This window comes from Stegodyphus dumicola, chromosome 6, assembly GCF_044657685.1.
Source record: "Stegodyphus dumicola isolate Sdum_Otavi_A_Nest chromosome 6, ASM4465768v1".
Taxonomy (NCBI): Eukaryota; Metazoa; Arthropoda; class Arachnida; order Araneae; family Eresidae; genus Stegodyphus; species Stegodyphus dumicola.
In genome coordinates, this window is record NC_140773.1 from 223,636,919 (window position 1) to 223,654,925 (window position 18,007).

Here is an 18,007-nt window from a genome sequence, read left to right on the forward strand (position 1 = left end):
GTTTCACTTTTCAAATTGTTCCCACCAAATATTATTGCCCTGTAATACATTTAAAGAAATTAAATTAAGTATCTGCATAAATGTATGTATGCTTCTTACAGTGTGAAAAAATAACGGTACCTAGAGACATCAGATTTTGAATAACGTAGTCCAGTCGAATATGAGCATCTGGAAGCTCGAATTTAGAATTTAGAGTTTGTTTTATTATGGATTTCATATTTCGTAAAACTTAACGAATTTTTGAGTAGCAAACTCAAGGATTTCAAATCGAACAATGGCAACGTTGTACAGAAAAAACATTTTTATCTCCAGCGCGAGAGTGCGCATCGAAATTCTTTTGCCATATTGCTCATGAACTGAATTTTATGGTTTACGTCCGAAGAACGTGATATTTAATAAATAAAGGTAACACGCAAAATGTTAAAAAACGGCCCTTTGGACGTAATTTAAAAGCTGAAACCTTTCAGATTTAAATTTTTTTATTATTTTTATGAATATTTACTTCTTGTAACCAGCAGTTTTCTGCTTTATTAATTTTTGCTCATTATTTCTGTTAATAGCCTGTATTTTTAAATTGTACTATTATGTCTAATTCAAAATCTTTTCATTTAGCTAATGGATTGCTTTGGACTTTAATGTCAAAATTATCATCTTATTCATTAATATATACACATCATAAAGTCCTACTGTGGTGGTGCTTCAGAAACGATTCAGTTAACCCGTTTTGTTCATATGTGGTAAGAAAACTTTATTTACATTATTCTTCAAGACGTTTTGTAAAATCATTAAAAAGATTGTTTTTTCTTCTTAATCAAATGGGCAAGAATTAAATGCAGTGTTACACACACACACACACACACACACACACACACAAAAAAAAAAAAAAAAAGTAGGGTGATAAAAAATCAGACCTTAAGGCTTTCCATAAAAATGAATAACTTTAAAAAAATTATGCTCAAAACAATCGGATACCTACCCTTCCATCAAGCACGAATCAAAAGTTTTGTTTTGAAGAGTTTCTTTAAAAAAATTCTATTAGATTTTAAATTACGTTCAATGTTTTTAGTTAATTCACTTAGATTTTCTCTTATTTCCATCCTAATTCTACAGCATACTGATCATGAATTACTAACTTCAAATAATGTTTTAAACCTAAAGTGATAAATTAATGTTTAAAATAATTGTCCGAATTTCTAAATTTTATATTTCTTGTCAATATGCACTTGACACGGAGATTCTGATCTGATCGAAATCTGGACTCGGAGATTCTGATCTGATCGAAATCTGGACTCGGAGATTCTGATTATATTAATATTATAATTTTTATTATAATTATATTAATAATAACTATTAATACATTTCCTAGTCGCAAATTTATAGTTAATTTTCTAATTTCTGATCATATATGCTTAGTTGAAGCATCATTTTATAAGAAGAAGAAGTAATATATAACACAAATTCTATAAATAATTTATTGCAAAATCCAAAAACAATAACTTTTAGAAGATCTGTGTAAATTCGATGCAAAATAAAATCATAAATTTCGTACTGTATTTATTGCAAATAATTTTGTTTACTATCGTTAACTAAATCCTTTAAAAACTTTAGAAATGCGATTTTCCTAGTTAAAAAAGAAAGCATTTAAAAGTACAGTTGGTTAAAACATGATTCAAAGAAAACCAGTTTTCATAGCTTCCGTTCAGTGCATTTAAATGTTTGACAATCCTCTTGAAAATTCGATGCATCTATTACCGTGAAAGACGGAAATTGGAGAATGTCGACATTATCCAAATACTTCGGTGAATATTTGGTTATATTCTTATACATTCGGACCATCACCGGTTGTTGTTGAAGTAAATAAGACTGCATAACCTTAATCACATAATTAGGTAAGTTTATTTTTGGTGTTATTTTCTTTTCTCATTCAGAATGTACGGTTCATTTTACGTTTAACAGTTTATTTACATGTGCTGTTATTTTGTAAGTGTTGTAGTATAAAACATATTAAATAAACGTTACTTCAGTATTTCTGTACATCACTATAGTCTACAAATTCACATTTAATGTAACACCAGTTCGCTCTCACAACAAAAAGCGCTGCCTTTTTTTAGAGTTTTAGAAAGGAATTTGAGAAAATATATAAATAATTAAGTGACATTTTAATTGCACTGTCATTTTAATAATTTAATGAAATACTTTAAAATTCAACAAGAAAAATTCTTTACTAATATTTATTACATTAAAATTTGTTATTCATTTCCTAAAATTTCACAACATAGCTTAACATCAAAACTGATTACACAATTTTTAACATTGTTTAACACAGCTTACTATTCAAGTTGATTGCTTAGTTTTTAAAATTTCATAACGTAGCTATAACGTTATTTATGGCTAAAAATTAACGTAGCTATAAAGTATTTCTCCCGCTTTCCTAGCGTGCCTTCGTGGTGTGGTGGTCTGCACCCTGGGCCGGTATTCCAGAATTCCATGTTTCGATTCCTGGTGAAGGCGTTGCTAATTTTTCATCTTGCCTGATTCCAAAAATCCTAATGTCTTTACACTGGCGCCCGAACTAAAAAGGGTATTGAATGATGATTCTCCTCACCAAGGATTTGGCGATTGGGTCCCCTAAAACCCCCAGTCACCCTTTAAAAAAGGGAGTCTATAATGTGGTTCTCCCACCTTCTAGCCTGCCTTCGTGATGTAGTGGTTCTGCACGCAGGGCCGGTATTCCAGAGGTCCGTGGTTCAATTCCTGGCGAAGGCGATTGCTCATTTTTCATCTTTCCTGCTTCCAAAAAATACCTGATGTCTCTACAATAGCCATAAAAATTTCATAACGTAGCCATTCACAACGTAAATATTTCTAAACATTTTCTAATGGAGATTTTCCTATTTTCGAAATCTTGGACTGCCTGTTTTATTCTACGTCACAGTGTTTCTGATATCTTTGAAAGGCAATATTCATTTCCACGCTGCTACAAAGAAAATCATAATATGCTGCGTCTTCATTTAAAAACAGAATAAATTCAAATATATTAGTGTGACTTTTCTTAAAAGGGACATTTATTTCACTAGTACATCTTTCTGGAACATTATGTCTTCTAGGTTGTCCATCATAACAGTTACACATGCCACCAATAAGGCATTTTCTAACCATTGCTCAACCATATAATTATTGAAAATTTCTATTTCTTTTTTTTGCAGGAATTTTTCTTTTATATATAATAGAAAGATCCATCGTTTACCGCTTCTAAACGAATGCGAACCAGTGTAAAACACCTTCGAATATGAATTTAATTTCTGGGTCACTTTTATAATGGTTTACTAAACCCAAGTTCTGCACCTTCTGCCAAGTTCTGCCTTCTGGCAATTTCTATGCATTGGTGTTGATTTGAAGTTCGATAAACGAAAGCTAAACCTTTATCTAAAGCACGGGAAAAGGTTTCTTTATATATAGTCGAAATACCTGTCAGTTCTTCCTGGCATGTCCTTAAATAACTCAATTTGTTTCTCTACTTCAATTTTTGCTACATCTCTTGTGCACACATAACTGTCCTGATCAATGACTTTTTCGTCTGTATTTATTAAAATATTTCCATTGCATTTGTTAAACAGGCAAATTCATTGCCTACGGAACTATACTTTTACATGAATGTTTCAATCTAAAAGTCCTTTTTTACTCTTCTGAGTTTAATATATTTTTTAAGACCTTGTTAAAACTCCTAACGTAACCAGTATAGTATATAGATAAGTTAGAAAAGAAAAATGAAGAGGAGGAAAAACACTGAGGAAGGAATTAGAAGGAGACATTTTTTTTCCTTCTACGGGTTGACGCAGTGCTGCCGCGTTTTGGTAGTCGAAGGGGGTGTGGCACTTCTGTTTACGTCCAAAGAATGTTACCTTGAGAGCGGTTTTGTAGTACTTCCACACAAATCGAAAAGCAGGGACACTTTCCGCACAAAAGAAATATTCATAACTGGATGGGTAATAGCAATTTGTATAAATTAGTGGCATTTCCCGACAAATCACATTTTGGTTATCTTTCGATAACTTACAATAGCACTTCTGATTATGAATTTATTTCATAAAAGTCTAAGCTACTGAATTACTAAAATACACATTTCAGCAAAATATTTGTTATGTGTAAAGAATAATAAATCTTAAAGTAAATTTAAAATGTGAAAATATCGCAAATAGATAACACACTTTAAAGCTCAATTTCCTTAAAACTAACAAGCGTAAAAATTTGTACTCTTCTTTCGATGCTCTTAATAGTGTATTTGCTGATTTTGTTTTATATTCCAAATATCAAAATTTTTTAAATAAAATATATTTTTTGTCATTCACATAACATGGTAGTATGTACTTCGCTCAACATTGTGGATAAACAAATCGCTATTTTTAGCTGTTTCTTTTTTTTTTTAATATAAAAATAATATCAATAATTAACAGAGTCATAAAAAATATGAAACTACAGTTATCCTTCTCTCTCTCTTTTTCTTTTTTTTTAACTGCACTTGGGACATGTTTAATTGATGAATAAATGTACTAGATAATTATGAATGAAAAATCTTTATTATTTAACACATATACTGTTGAATGAAAGGTAACCATTTTTGCTGTTGTTGTTGTTTTTTCATCTAATCCCCGATAAAAGGAGGATAGTCGTAATCTGCGCATTATAGAACAATTTCAAGACATGAAAAAAGCATCATCAATGTTATTAATTGGTATTTCCATATATTTTGTATATTATTATATTTTGGATTTCTTTGCAATGCGTTAATTTCAGATATTTTGAATTTAGATCAATTAGCTGTTTTAACTGTTTCAAAAAATGAAGCAATAGTGTTATGCAGAGCAGGCAATCAAGAATAAGTGTCAATAGATAAGAGAACTATTACCGTATTTGACGGCTATAAGACACACTGGCATATAAGACGCACCCTTATTTAGACGGCCACACACAAGGAAAAAAGTTTCAATAGCGTGGTTTCTTTTAGTTCTCACGTTTCGTAAAAGCCAAATAAACAATTTTTGAATGCAATTACCTTCACGTATAAGACACAGGTAACTTTTTTGAGACCAAATTTAGGAAAAAAAGTGCATCTTATATGCCGTCAAATACGGTAAATTGTTAAAACTACTAAGAGAGGTATTGTAATGCTCTGCCAAAATGTATTTACCAGAAAATTTGAATTTGATAATGAATGTATCCGAAAACTCATTTTAAGTCAAAAGTTCGAATCTTAATGGCTGAATGTAAATACGAATTGCCTGTTAAATTTGTAATCCGGCACATATGTCAGATTAAATTTTAAATAAAGTAAAGCAAGCAGGGACGTTCTTACTAAGGGAAGAGGGTCTTTGAGTATAACTTTCGAAGAACACTGATTTTTTTTTAAAATAATGCATGTAATTTGCATTGCTACGAAATGCCCAGCTGCGGTAAGATAGCTTCCCCGCAACGCATATTTAGGGATCGCAATGGAAGGCAGGTTTGCCAGATTTGGTACACAATTGCTCATTTGGCGACAAACTGTCCAATATGTCATAGACGAAGCAAGAATATTCTAGAACAAATTCTTAGCGGTTTGTCCCAGAATGTTCTCAAAGGCAGGTCAAAAGCTTTATAAACCCTGCCTGTACGCGAAGTTATGTGCATCGTGAGATTATCGTGAAGAGTATCTTGAGTGTGTTGAGTTCAGTAGTAGTTCTTTGAGTTCCGAGAGCGATCGAATGAGTCGAGAGCTGTACTTCAGTTCTTTGCCGCGAAACTGTCCTCCTCGTTATAGCCTGATGGCCTGAAAGCTGCGTTGCTGATTGTTTTAGCGTATTTGTCATAGTTTTTCGACGACTGTAACGGATCTTTAGAACTGTTCTGTTTAATATTGACGAATAAATTGTGTTTTGATTCTTCATCAGATGTTATCATCAATCACTCCAAATCCACGAACCCGTAGATCGCAATAATATTTATACATATTTCTTGTGTAAAAATTCCGATATATGCTAAATTATTGTAAATTAGTTTACTCGAAAAATATAAGTAATGCACAGAAAATAAAGATTTATACTTTCCGAAAATGAAAAATGTAAAATATATAAAAGTATTTATGCATGGTCTTGTAAAAAAAATGCATTTGCCTTTTAACTAAATATGTCAATACTTATTAAATTATTTATAAATGTATTTGAAAATAAAGGACTCATAAACTTCTCTGAACGTTATTTTGAAGAAATCTGGTTATTAAATGTATTTAAATGTATAATAATTATGAATATTATCTAAATATATAAATAACCTTAGCATTTATAATTTTAAACATAAATTGAAATTCTGTCGACAAATATATATATAAAACTATATAAGCAAGAATTGTTCGTGCTAGAAAGCCGTCTATTAAAAGGTGCTGTTAAGCACAGTCATTGAGATGCGTACTTGAAAAGAAGGAAAAAAGAGGAGAGAGAAGTAGTAAAGTAGAACTTTTTTAGAATGTACGTTGTTCAAATGGAGGGATAAAAAAATATAATAAGTATTAAAAGAATTATTTCCTTATATTTATTTATATTCAATTCAAAGTTTTAAATAGTCCCCTTTTTGACCGATCTGAAGTGCAAATCACAACTGCTCTATTTTAATACAGCCAAACTCCCGATTAATCGGAAGCGGTTTAATTCGGTTGCGGATTAATAGAGCCTGGTTTTAAATACGTTAAATTTGTTCATTTCAGAATGATGTAAAAAATTGCTATCACAAACCTTCAGAATAAAACAAAATTTTTACTGCATGTGTAGAAAGAAAATGAGTGAAATTTAAGTAGTGATGACATCGAATGTCACAGTATTTAGGAATTGCTTTCATCCGAAACAGTACACCTGCTAATTGTACATAATTAGAGATATATAATTAATGTATGTAATTTAAAATATTTAATCATTTGATTAAAATGAATTGGTAAATTGATAAATAGTAGCTTAAGTTATAAGGAATTTTTCCCGCCTTCCTAGCATGCCTTCGTGGTGTGGTGGTCTGCACGCTGGGCGCGTATCCCAGAGGTCCGCGGTTCGATTTCCCGCGAAGGCGTTGCTCATTTTTCACTTCTCCTACTTCCAATTAATCTAATGTCTCTACAAAGTGTGCAACTATTAATTATCTGTTTCTCACTGAATCCTTTCAAAATATAATGCAAGATTATTGTAAACGAAAACACTGTTCTTTCTTTAAAAAAAAAAAAAAAAAAAATTGAAAGTTTATTTAATTTTCATACCTAAATAATAGGCTTTTTCTCTAGATTAAACTGGTTTAAAATACAATAAAATAATTAATAGTATTTTTCTATTAATTATAATATGGGATGTTTTTATTTACTGCTGTCGAATTAACTGCAAACAGATTTTGTGTTAACCATGGGCGTCGTCCCCTGTATTACTCTGGTTGATTGGGAGACTACTGTAGTTTTATTTAAATATGTGGATTACAATTTATGAAAAATTCAGTTGCATATTTGATGTCAGTTTAAAGCTCTATAATAATAAGCTGTTTTTTTGGCTTAATTATTTAGTAGTAGTATACTTTTATATCGGATTATATGCGTACCTGAAAAACACTTTCATATACTAAAGATGTTAAAATATCTATTTTCAAGCTTCAGATGTGGCTAGAATCCAGCATGGAAACAGAAAATCACGATGTTAATATCCTTCTTCACTTGTTATGTTTGAACAAACTGGCACGGAAAACATATATGGTAAGGGCTTTTCTTGCTTACGTTTTTAATAAAAAATGTTCTGACTGTAAAATTAATTTGTTCGTGAATAAATTATAAACTAATTTTTCTCTTTCTGATTTGTAGGATTTATTTGATCTGACTTCCCCAATTCAATCTCGTATTGCATTTTCATTTCTCAAGAAAGCTTATGAATGCGAAGTGAGTGTATTATAAATCTTTGATAAGTTTACCATTTTGGAAATAAGTCCATTAAATTGAATAAAAATAAGAGATAATAATTACTATGAAACTAAATAAGAGATAATTATATCATATTTATCGGAAATATAAGAAGATACAAATAATCCGGCAAAAATATGTAAAGGAAATTTTATCACGCAATACCTAATTCCAGTTTTCAGTATTTTTCTCTAACATCAGCTCTCATCCGCTTTCTTCAAATATCAATACCTATTCACATATCATGTAGGATATCAGTACTTATTCATTCTATAAATTTGTTCAGCAGTAGTTTTCTTGTTATTACACGAATACTATATTGTAACAAGAAACCCAAAGTAATTGTAATGCATTATTAGGACCAGAGATCATTCTCACTATCTTATAATGATAAATATCTTTCCATCATTATATCTAACCTAGTAAATGATGTATAATGCATTGTAAAGGGGAGAAATAATTTTCACAGTCTTGTACAGATACTTTTATCTCTTAGCAAAGCGTATCTTGCACGTTGTTAACCCAGGGATGGGCGAACTACGGCCCGTAGGCCCGCCAAAAGATTCTAGCCGGCCCGCGGATAGAATTTGAATTTGCCGTTCGGAGGCAAATTAAAAGAAATATATATTTATATATTATATATCCATCTCCTTTTCTACTTTGTTTAAATATTATTTTTTTCTTCCCTTTTTTCCAAAGGAATGATGATTTTTTTTTTTTTTTTTTAAATTTTCTCTATATTTGTTCTTCAAAACATAAATCGACGAAAATAGCAAGCACAGACAGCTTTCAATTGGTAAAGTGTTAAAAGTGGCTGTTAGTTATAGCAGTAGATTGGCGCTAACAAGCGTTATCTCTTTCTCGGGGAGCAGACGTATGGGAATTCAATATAGGTGAATTATGTCTCACATGTGGCAGAATGCTCCAGCCAGCGGCGTTTTCTTTTGGAACGAGTTTTAATATTATTGATTGCGTATGGAAAGAATGCTAACATGTAGGATAATTGTGAATAGTGGTGAAATTAATTAAAAGTATAGCGTAGCTAGTGCTTGTTTGAGTTATTCGTAAAATATTTAAACCCCAAAATGGCTACTAAACAACGTAAAGTTGATTCATAGTGTCGTACTTTAAATGATGAATGAACCTGGAAATATTTTTTTACAGTTGTGAAAGATAAACCAGTGTGTCTCATCTGCAGTAAAGCTGTAGCAGTCTTCAAAGAAATATAACATTTCCCGTCATTTTCACATCTAAAAGCATAAGAATTCCAATTAGGAAGCAATGTCTGGATATGAAAGAAAACAAATTGCAGGAAATCTTTGTAAAAAATTATCAAGCCGACAAAACATTTTTTAAGAAGGTAAACAGTATCTAGATATTAACTTTTGAGTGCCATTCGAACAGAATTGGATACTTTTACCATGCCTTTCAACGTAAATTGTGAAGCAGTGAGGTCAGATTTGCAGCTAGAATTAATTGAGTTGCAATCTCACAATCATCTCAAGCATTTGTTTCTAAATATGCTAAAGTTAAGAGTTTTGCGAATCATTATCGAAAGTAAGATTCCCAAATTTAATATCTCACGCCCAGAAAATCAGTGCTATGTTTGCTTCATTTTATATATGTGAACAAGTGTTTTCAACTATGAAAGTTAGAAAGAATTATTTCAGAAGTAGACTCACGTATGAGCATTTAGCCTCGTTCCTGAGAATTAGTACAGTTCACTTCGAACCTAAATATAAGGAACATTTAAAAATTAAATCGTAATTTCATTCATCTCATTAACATATTTAAATATACTAATATACTATACTTGTATATTGTTTTAAAAATTTTAGAAAAACTTATTTTGGCCGCGACCGAAAATGTTTGCCCATTTCTGTTCTAGCCATTGGAAATACTTGTTAGTTATATATGTTCATTGTTTGCAAGCAAACATATAAGTGAATAAACTTATCCAAGTGAACCAAGTGAACTAACTTATCGCTGAGTTCAAGTAGTTACTACAGAGTTTTGGGAAAGGTGAAATTACCCTTTTATATTCACTCAAAATAATAATAATAATAATAATAATAATAATAATAATAATAATAATAATAATAATAATAATAATAATAATAATAATAACAGATGGCCCCTTCTCATGCTTACGGGAAAGCTTCCACTCGGGCTTTCAAATCAGGATAAGAAAATAAGAAACTAATATAATACTAAACTAAACAGACTTAACCGAAGCTAGACACAAATACCTAACGTAATTGGCCGTTAAATTTACCTAGCCGGCGATTATCGGCAGGCACGTACAATAAGGCCGAGCGTAGTAAATTTAAGAACGAAGTAGCCAGAAGGCAAATACCAATAAGGACTCCTAAGCACTCTATATCGAAGTAAGTTGAACTTTCCTTAACCAGTTAACTGTGAATGACGAGTATACTCGTCATGGAGAAGCGGCACGATTTTGTGTATTGACGAGTATACTCGCCATGCGTATAATGAAATGGAAAGATAAGAGGGAGGTTTATTTAGTAAGTACTGTACATAATGAAAACGTAGTAGAAACAGAGAAAAGAAAAATGATAACAAGGAAACCGGAGCTAGTGACTGATTGTAATAAAAAAATGGGTGGAATGGATATGAGCGATGGAATTATCATAGCGTACTTCACAGCAAGAAAACGACTCAAAAAGTACTACAAAAAGATATTTCTCCATTTCATAGACTGTCTGAATGCATTCATATTATATAAAAAAAAAATAATAGAACATTATTGCGTATCAACGTTTTGCACAAATTTATTGAAGACACTTTTGCGACGTATCCAATTGAAAGAAATAAATCGACACAAACTCGGCCATTTAGAAATAATATAAGCCAATTAGGCGGGAATCATGTTCGGGATTATATACCCGGAACATCGTAAAAAAACAACCCTACGCGAAGGTGTTCGCATTGCCTACAAACGTAAGATCAGGAAGGAATCGCGTTCCTGGTGTTCGATTTGCAAAGTCCCATTGTGTATAGTAGCCTGTTTCGCTGAATATCACTCCACAGCATGAATTTAAATTCTTACTTTTATATGTATAAAATTTCATTTAATTGATTGCGTTTTTAGTTTAATATGTGTGTAATATATGCTTATGTTAACCAAATAAGTAAATATTATTAATAAAATTTTAAATTTTATAAAATAAACCCATTTATAAAATAACCCCCAGATATTGGATGAAACATCCAATATCTTACCACCGCAACTTACTCTGTGATTGACGAATATACTCGTCATGGCTCGATTCTGGCGACACAAAACAGTGCGCACTCTTAAACAAAAGCGCCACAGTTAACTGGTTAAATACTCCTTCTAACTCATTTGCATAAAACACGATACTAAAAACTCATTATGGTAGGGAATAGTAGATGGGAAACGAGAATAGACAGTAAAGCATGTTTAAACCTAAAATAACAGTTGAAACTTAGTAACCTTTACAATGTAATTAATGCAATTAGCTTCAATTTATGTTTTTTCTGGAATTTTTCCTCTTTTATTGAAAACAGTTATACAATTTTACAAATGGCAGGCGTTTAATTTTCTTAACAGTTTTCTCATACAATTGTTAATATTTTCTTCTTCATTTTAAATGCATTAATTGTTACTTTTCTGAAACACATAGAATGACAAATTCGTAAAGATAGCAGCAACGGGAAATGTATATTTGCAACCTAGAACCAGCGTGAACTTATAATTTGCATCTATTAAGAATTTTCATACATATGCGTTTTATGTGTTTCATTGCTATTGCTAATACATTGCAAAGTTTGTTTTGAATTGTGCTCATGATTCCACCTTAAATTTACACTTCTTAAACAACTTTTTTTTTTCTCTTCAAAAATATTAAAGTAATATATTATTCTTTCTTTTTCAGATAAGCGCCTTTTGTCTAATACTGTTAAATCTAGTTTTAAAATAATATAAATTTTGTTCTTATGTCTATATATACCGCCATTAAAAATTTAAATTATGCTAAAAATAAACGAAGATTTTGCTGTTTAGATATTAATTTTTTTATGTTTTCAGGTATACCAAAATACCGCTTTTAGTGAAAAAATGGATGAATTAATTTCCGATTTAGTGCAACATATCCATGTCTCCTTGACAAGATTGTTCATTATAAAAAATTACGGAGAAAAGCAGTCAAATGGTAGTTAGTTAATTTATAATTTTGACTAAATTTTACTTATTGGAACAATGTTATAAAATTTAAGGCTGTGGAATAACAAAATTTCTGCATAAAAAAGTGCATATATACGTATTTATAAGCAATGCATAATTATAATTTACCGTATTTAAGTTACGTCCTGTTTCGAGTTTCGGATTAATCATTCAACAAAATTGGCTTTTGGGTTTTAATTTATGAACTTGACATTCGTTTTTGAAATGCAGTAGAACTCTAATTATCCGAACCTCAATTATCCAAAGTATTAATAACCCGGATCGCTTGGCTTTTCTTTAGACCCATTAAAATTAAGTTTATTGTAAATTTATTTACGTATTCTTCGACCTAACATTTGTAGAAATAGTTATATATATAGTGAATAGTTACTGTGGAACACATTTACAAGAAACACTTATTTTAGATGAATTAGTTCTGTTTCCGCGATTCCTCTTTCCGCGTTTTTCAAAATTCTTCCTTTTCCCGCGAAATTGGAGAGTACAGCCACCCTCCCACAACTCCTCAGAAGATGTCACGATGAGTCACTAAGAAGAGCTGGGCAGTTTCTTTGTGAATGAGTTAGTCTTCCTGATATTATTGAAGATGTGTCTTAGTTTAAGCTCCTCTCGAAATCTTTAGTTTCATTCCATTTGCAATTCTGCTACAATATTAGCTGATATTTTCACATCTTGTGTTAATCAATATGGATGTTTTAGACATTATTGGAACTAAAAGGAAAAAATCCGTGCAAGGAAGTCATTTTTTCAATTGAGTGATTGAATTTAATACACGTCATTCAGAATAAAAAGATAAAAATAAAAAGCGTTTAAAAAGAATTTTTTTAAATAAGCTCATGTTTAAATCTCATAAAATAATAAACGAATTAAAAGAAGAAAAATTCTTTATTATGTAGTTTAATGAGAAAAAATAGATTAAAATTCTCTTTACAGCTTTTATCTACAATTTTATATCATGTATAATAAAAGCGTGGGTCCCTAAATGAAATCAATGAATATATTTGCACTTTTAGAGGCGTAAGCCGTAATCTTTATTAAAAGCTTATTTTTAAAAAATCTGGTTTAGAGAAATTTTTATTTTAATTTTACGTGTCTGAAATTAACTAAAAGTATCATCAATCTCAAATTTAAAATTATTCACTCTGTTGAAATTAAAATATTGAATTTCCGAATACTTTTGAAATTTCTCCATCCAGACTCGTACATACTTTTTTTCAAACATTTGGATTCAATAGCTATTTCAACCATGCCTTATTTTTTTTTTTTTTTTTTTTTTGAAAATTTGACTATTATTAATTTGAATCAGTGTTGCTACAGCATAAAGGACTAAGACTGTGAAGAGAAAAACTAAGACTGTAGTAATCCTAATAGTTACAACTGAGACTCTTGCAATTACAACAGGTAATGTATTTAATATCAAGCATCATAACTGAGAGAAGAGTCGATAGTGAATAAAAATAAAAAATCCACTAAAATATATCATTTACATGACCTAATATCATAATCATAAAAATTATTTTTTTCACTCAGTGCAGCTTAATTGCAAGTAGAGCTTTAATTGCAAATAAAACAAAGTGTATAAAACAGTTCCGTTTGTGTAAGTTTTGAAGCACTGTAAAAGTTTAGATAGTTGATAATAAGATACTAAACAGTAAAGAACAAATCTGTATTGAGATTCTAGTACCAAGAAGACAAAAGATTTTCCAAAAAAGGATGCATGTTGCGCATTGCAACGGTAGAAAAATCTTCCTGCTGAGGAAGAAAATGGGTATGGGAAGTAAATAAAGATTAAGGTTCCTGTCCGATAAAATTAGGAGAAATTTTGAGCATTGTCCATTTATTTAAATGTATTTTTAAAGGCCCTATGATGAAATATGATATTTTCTTTTCCCTTTGGAAATTGTTAACCATATTTAATTTTCTATGCGATCTTTATAACTACCTTCTTTATATTCTTCTTTGGAACTTATTGCAGATGAAATTCTCTCTCTCGGGCAAGAAAGTTTATTGTGGTGTTATGATCAAATTCGTCCTGAAAATTTAGAAATTCCGATTAAATTGATCTTCCAGGGTATGTCCATTCAATTTTTTTTAACATTTTGTATTAATATTTCCGATATTTACCTTTTAGTTACTTTTTAGTGTAAAACCTTTATGCTTTATTTTTCAGTTACAAGCTTCTGTTGTTCAACAAAACATAGAGATGAAAGCATTTTGGTACCAGCCGTTCGTTACTTACATTTTGCAGTGAAAAAGAACAGGAGTGACGAAAAAAGTAATAATATGTATTAACTAATATTCTAGCTGTGTGGGAAAATACAAGAATATGTCGTTTAATAATGAATAAGATTTAATTCATGTAATTCAATGTTTGAATTTGATGAAATATTCAATTATCATTTTTCAAAAATAATTTCTTTACATTACATTTTTAAGATTATACTTATCCTGATAGTGGAACTTTTGTCCTGTAACCTTACTAGACATATAGTGAGTGATCATTATATCTGAAATAGTATTGCAAGCAGTTAATCTTCCATAAGCAGGATGAACGCGAAACTTGGCGATAGTTTCTGTTTGGCGCGATTTCGATTTGGTTGTGGTTTCCGGATGTATGTTTTCTTGTGGCAAACATAGAGCTTTATTTCGGCCCAAGGCCCAAGGCGATATTTTCCGGAGTACCTTTGCAACTTAATGCAATTACCTCCACAACTTCGTTAAGGAGAACTGAGGTGATTAAGACAAAGCACTGGCTGAAGGGTAATGAAGGAAACCATTAAGGGTTTACAGGGAAGGAAGTGAATAAGGAGTCCACACTATGGACGATAAATTCTTTCTGCTTTCAACCTGTTTTACCAGATTGAAAGAGAGAGAGGTGATGATTGAAGGCGAATTCCTGAATGCATTGCATTAATGGAATCGGAAAGATTGAAAGACAATCAGCCGGGAAACTTAATTTTCCAGGGCTTGGGAAAGGTAAATTAGGTAATACGGAAAACCGCAGTAATTGCTAATGCCTTGGGGATGGGCTGGGGGGGGAGAGAGTCTTGCGACTAAAGCTCGGAGCAAGGGATGGTGGAACGAAAAGAAGGGGGGAAAAGGATTGAAGAGGCGAAAAAGTTCTCCTACCGCCCGTGGCGAGAGAAGAATAGGAGCAACTTTTGAAGCGGAAAGAACCGTGAAGAAAGTTAACTGTAGAAAAGACGGAGAAGTTTTAAGATAGTTAAAGGGAAGGCAAGCGAGGAAAAGTGGATTAAAAAGGGGAGAAGAAATAAAAATAGAGACAGGATTAATCTGAATTACCTGATTGCAGATGATGACTTAAGATATGCAAGCTTGTACATTTGTGCAGTTTGCTGGAATCAATAATACATATATAAAAGTGTTTTGAGTAGCATATGGGGGAGTTAGATTTTAAAGATTAGAATATTAATTTAAATTTTAATAATTAAACAGTTAAAGTTAAATAATTAAGTTGGATGATAAAATGATAAAGAAACGTTAATACTATTGCAAATCTGATTTTAAATTGTCTGGACCGTGTTTTATTATTTCGGTGATTGTACTGAATGTGAGTTATGTGTAGCCATAATATATTTTTTGAATTTAACTTTTAAATAGTGTTTATTTTTTAAAGTTTTACTGTTTAATATTTGCAGGAAGTTAAGCTGTTGCTGATGGGAGTATGTTGGATTTCAGATGACTGTAGTTTACAGATTATGAATGTTATCATTTAATTTTATTTAGTTAATGTTTTTCGGGTTAGTTAATTATTATTTTTTTAATTTTGCTCCTTGCATGTGGCAACTGAGATATGTGGAATGTTTAAAGTGTTGAGCGAAAGTGGTTCAGTGTGTTGAATTCCACGACGATAGAAACTTGTCTGTTTTAGCGAGTTTATGATGCATCCATTATTAGTGAATTTGAATATATTTACTTGGTTGACAATTTTAACGTCAGAGGAAAGTGTTATACGATTCATTTCAGAACTTGGTTTAATTCCTTCGATTGAAACTGATGTTGAGTGTCCAAAATGTTCTTCGAAGATGGTTGTTAATAAGGGTTAAAGTTTATTTTTAATTACGCAGTTATTTTGTAGACGTGAAATTTTTTGATGCGAGTGAAGAGACGGTAAAATCCTAGGAGAGCCCACAACTTTGGCGAAAATCTGGGAAAGTGCAGAATCACCCACTGCTTGGTGCGTTTCTAAAAATCGCTAAATGGAAAATAATAAGTTAAAGAGTTGCACAAACTTGGTATCCATATATACATCGACCTATTTTTACTTAAAAAAAAAAAAAAAAAAATCAGAGAATTGCACAAACTTTGGCATTACGCACTCCTTTAAATTTGTCCGTGTACACATCGATACGCGCCATATAAATGGGCGATTCTGCACATTACCCTTAGTTCAAGACTAGCGTCTACATCCAAAACGGCAGCCTATGAGAGAGGCGATTCTATTATTTTCATCGGGGAGTAGGGGAATTAGAATGGTTTTTCTGAGGAATGCAACGAAAGTGGACTATATGTTTGCTTACATTTGGAAGTTCAAAAAATTGCTAAGGTGGATTGCCTTAGTTTCTACGGTTACTTACAGGGAAATATTAGGCAGTTTTTTCGGTTTGCTGATAGAGGGCAAATAGACAATTTACCTTTATAATCCGCGTTTATCTATTTAAACTTCAGAAAATTTAAGATGAAGCGAATATATTTAACACAACAGAACGCAATCTTAAGACTTGTAAATCTTTTAAAAGACAACAGCAAATTTTTAAACATTACTGTAAAAAATATCTTCTCTTCTAATTATAATAAATAATGAGATAATGCATGGATGAATTGTTAATTATATGATAACTATGCATTTATAAAAAGTTTTTAATAATGAACTATAAATAATATTTTTAATTATCGATGTATTGTTTTTTAAAAGATTTACAAGTCTTAAGCTTGCGTACTGTTGTGTTAAATATATTCACTTCATCTTAAATCTTCTGAAGTTTAAATAGATAAACGTGGATTTATAAAGGTAAATTATCTATTTGCCCTCTATCAGCAAACCAAAAAAACTGCCTAATATTTCCCTGAAAATAACCGCAGAAACTAAGGCAATCCACCTTTGCAATTTTCTGAACTTCCTAATGTAAGCAAACATCGTGCACTGCCGTTGGCATTCCTCAGAAAACCATTCTAACTTCCCTACTCCCCGATGAAAATAATAGAATCGCCTCTCTTATAGGCTGCCGTTTTGGAATGTAGACGCTAGTTAGTTACTTCAAGGATTTATGCGGTTGGAATATCTAGTGTATCAAAGCAGGGTTACCAAGATTGGTGCAATTATCGCCAACCAAAATTATGCTTGGCTCTGCAAGCATCCAACCGAAGAGATATTTGGTATGTATTATTTTTGTATTTTCTAGTAACTTATTTTTGTATTTTAATAATTTTTAGGGTACTATTCCGTTTTGAGGGCCGTAAAGAAATTTCAGCGAAAATGTATGCGCAAAAGCGCCAAATCTAGCAAACGCGCCCATTTAACAGCGTGCCAAATCTAGCGTACGCGCTGATTTCAGATTGCGCAAGTTTATATAGTTCTATATTTCTTCAGACGCCATTGAAATACTAGTTTAATTTTTAAATCCTTTTTTGATATCCTATGGATTTAACAATTTAGGAATTGCCCATGACGAAAAGTCTGCGATAGAATTTTGGGTGAAATGCAGAATCACCCACTGCTTGACGCGTTTTTAAGAATTGCACATACTCGGTATCCATGTACACATCGACTTATTTTCACTTAAAAACAAAAATCTCATAATTACACA

The 18,007-nt window shown here is 31.3% G+C and overlaps 1 protein-coding gene across 10 annotated transcripts in view; it reads left to right on the top strand.

The window, feature by feature from the left end:
- LOC118181277 (meiosis inhibitor protein 1-like) overlaps nt 1–18,007 on the top strand; it is a 223,644-nt gene that overhangs the window by 159,354 nt on the left and 46,283 nt on the right. For 9 of the 10 annotated variants that reach the window (XR_015041844.1, XR_015041845.1, XR_015041843.1 and 6 more), the window contains exons 18-23: nt 613–737; nt 7,652–7,753; nt 7,859–7,933; nt 12,027–12,150; nt 14,155–14,250; nt 14,350–14,454. Coding sequence is in view for 7 of the 10 variants with exons in the window: in XM_085819592.1 (XP_085675718.1) it covers nt 613–737; nt 7,652–7,753; nt 7,859–7,933; nt 12,027–12,150; nt 14,155–14,250; nt 14,350–14,454 (627 nt within the window). In the remaining 3 variants the exon portion in view is untranslated. The remainder of the gene's footprint in view (nt 1–612; nt 738–7,651; nt 7,754–7,858; nt 7,934–12,026; nt 12,151–14,154; nt 14,251–14,349; nt 14,455–18,007) is intronic. The other variant, XM_085819593.1, reaches the window with a different exon arrangement.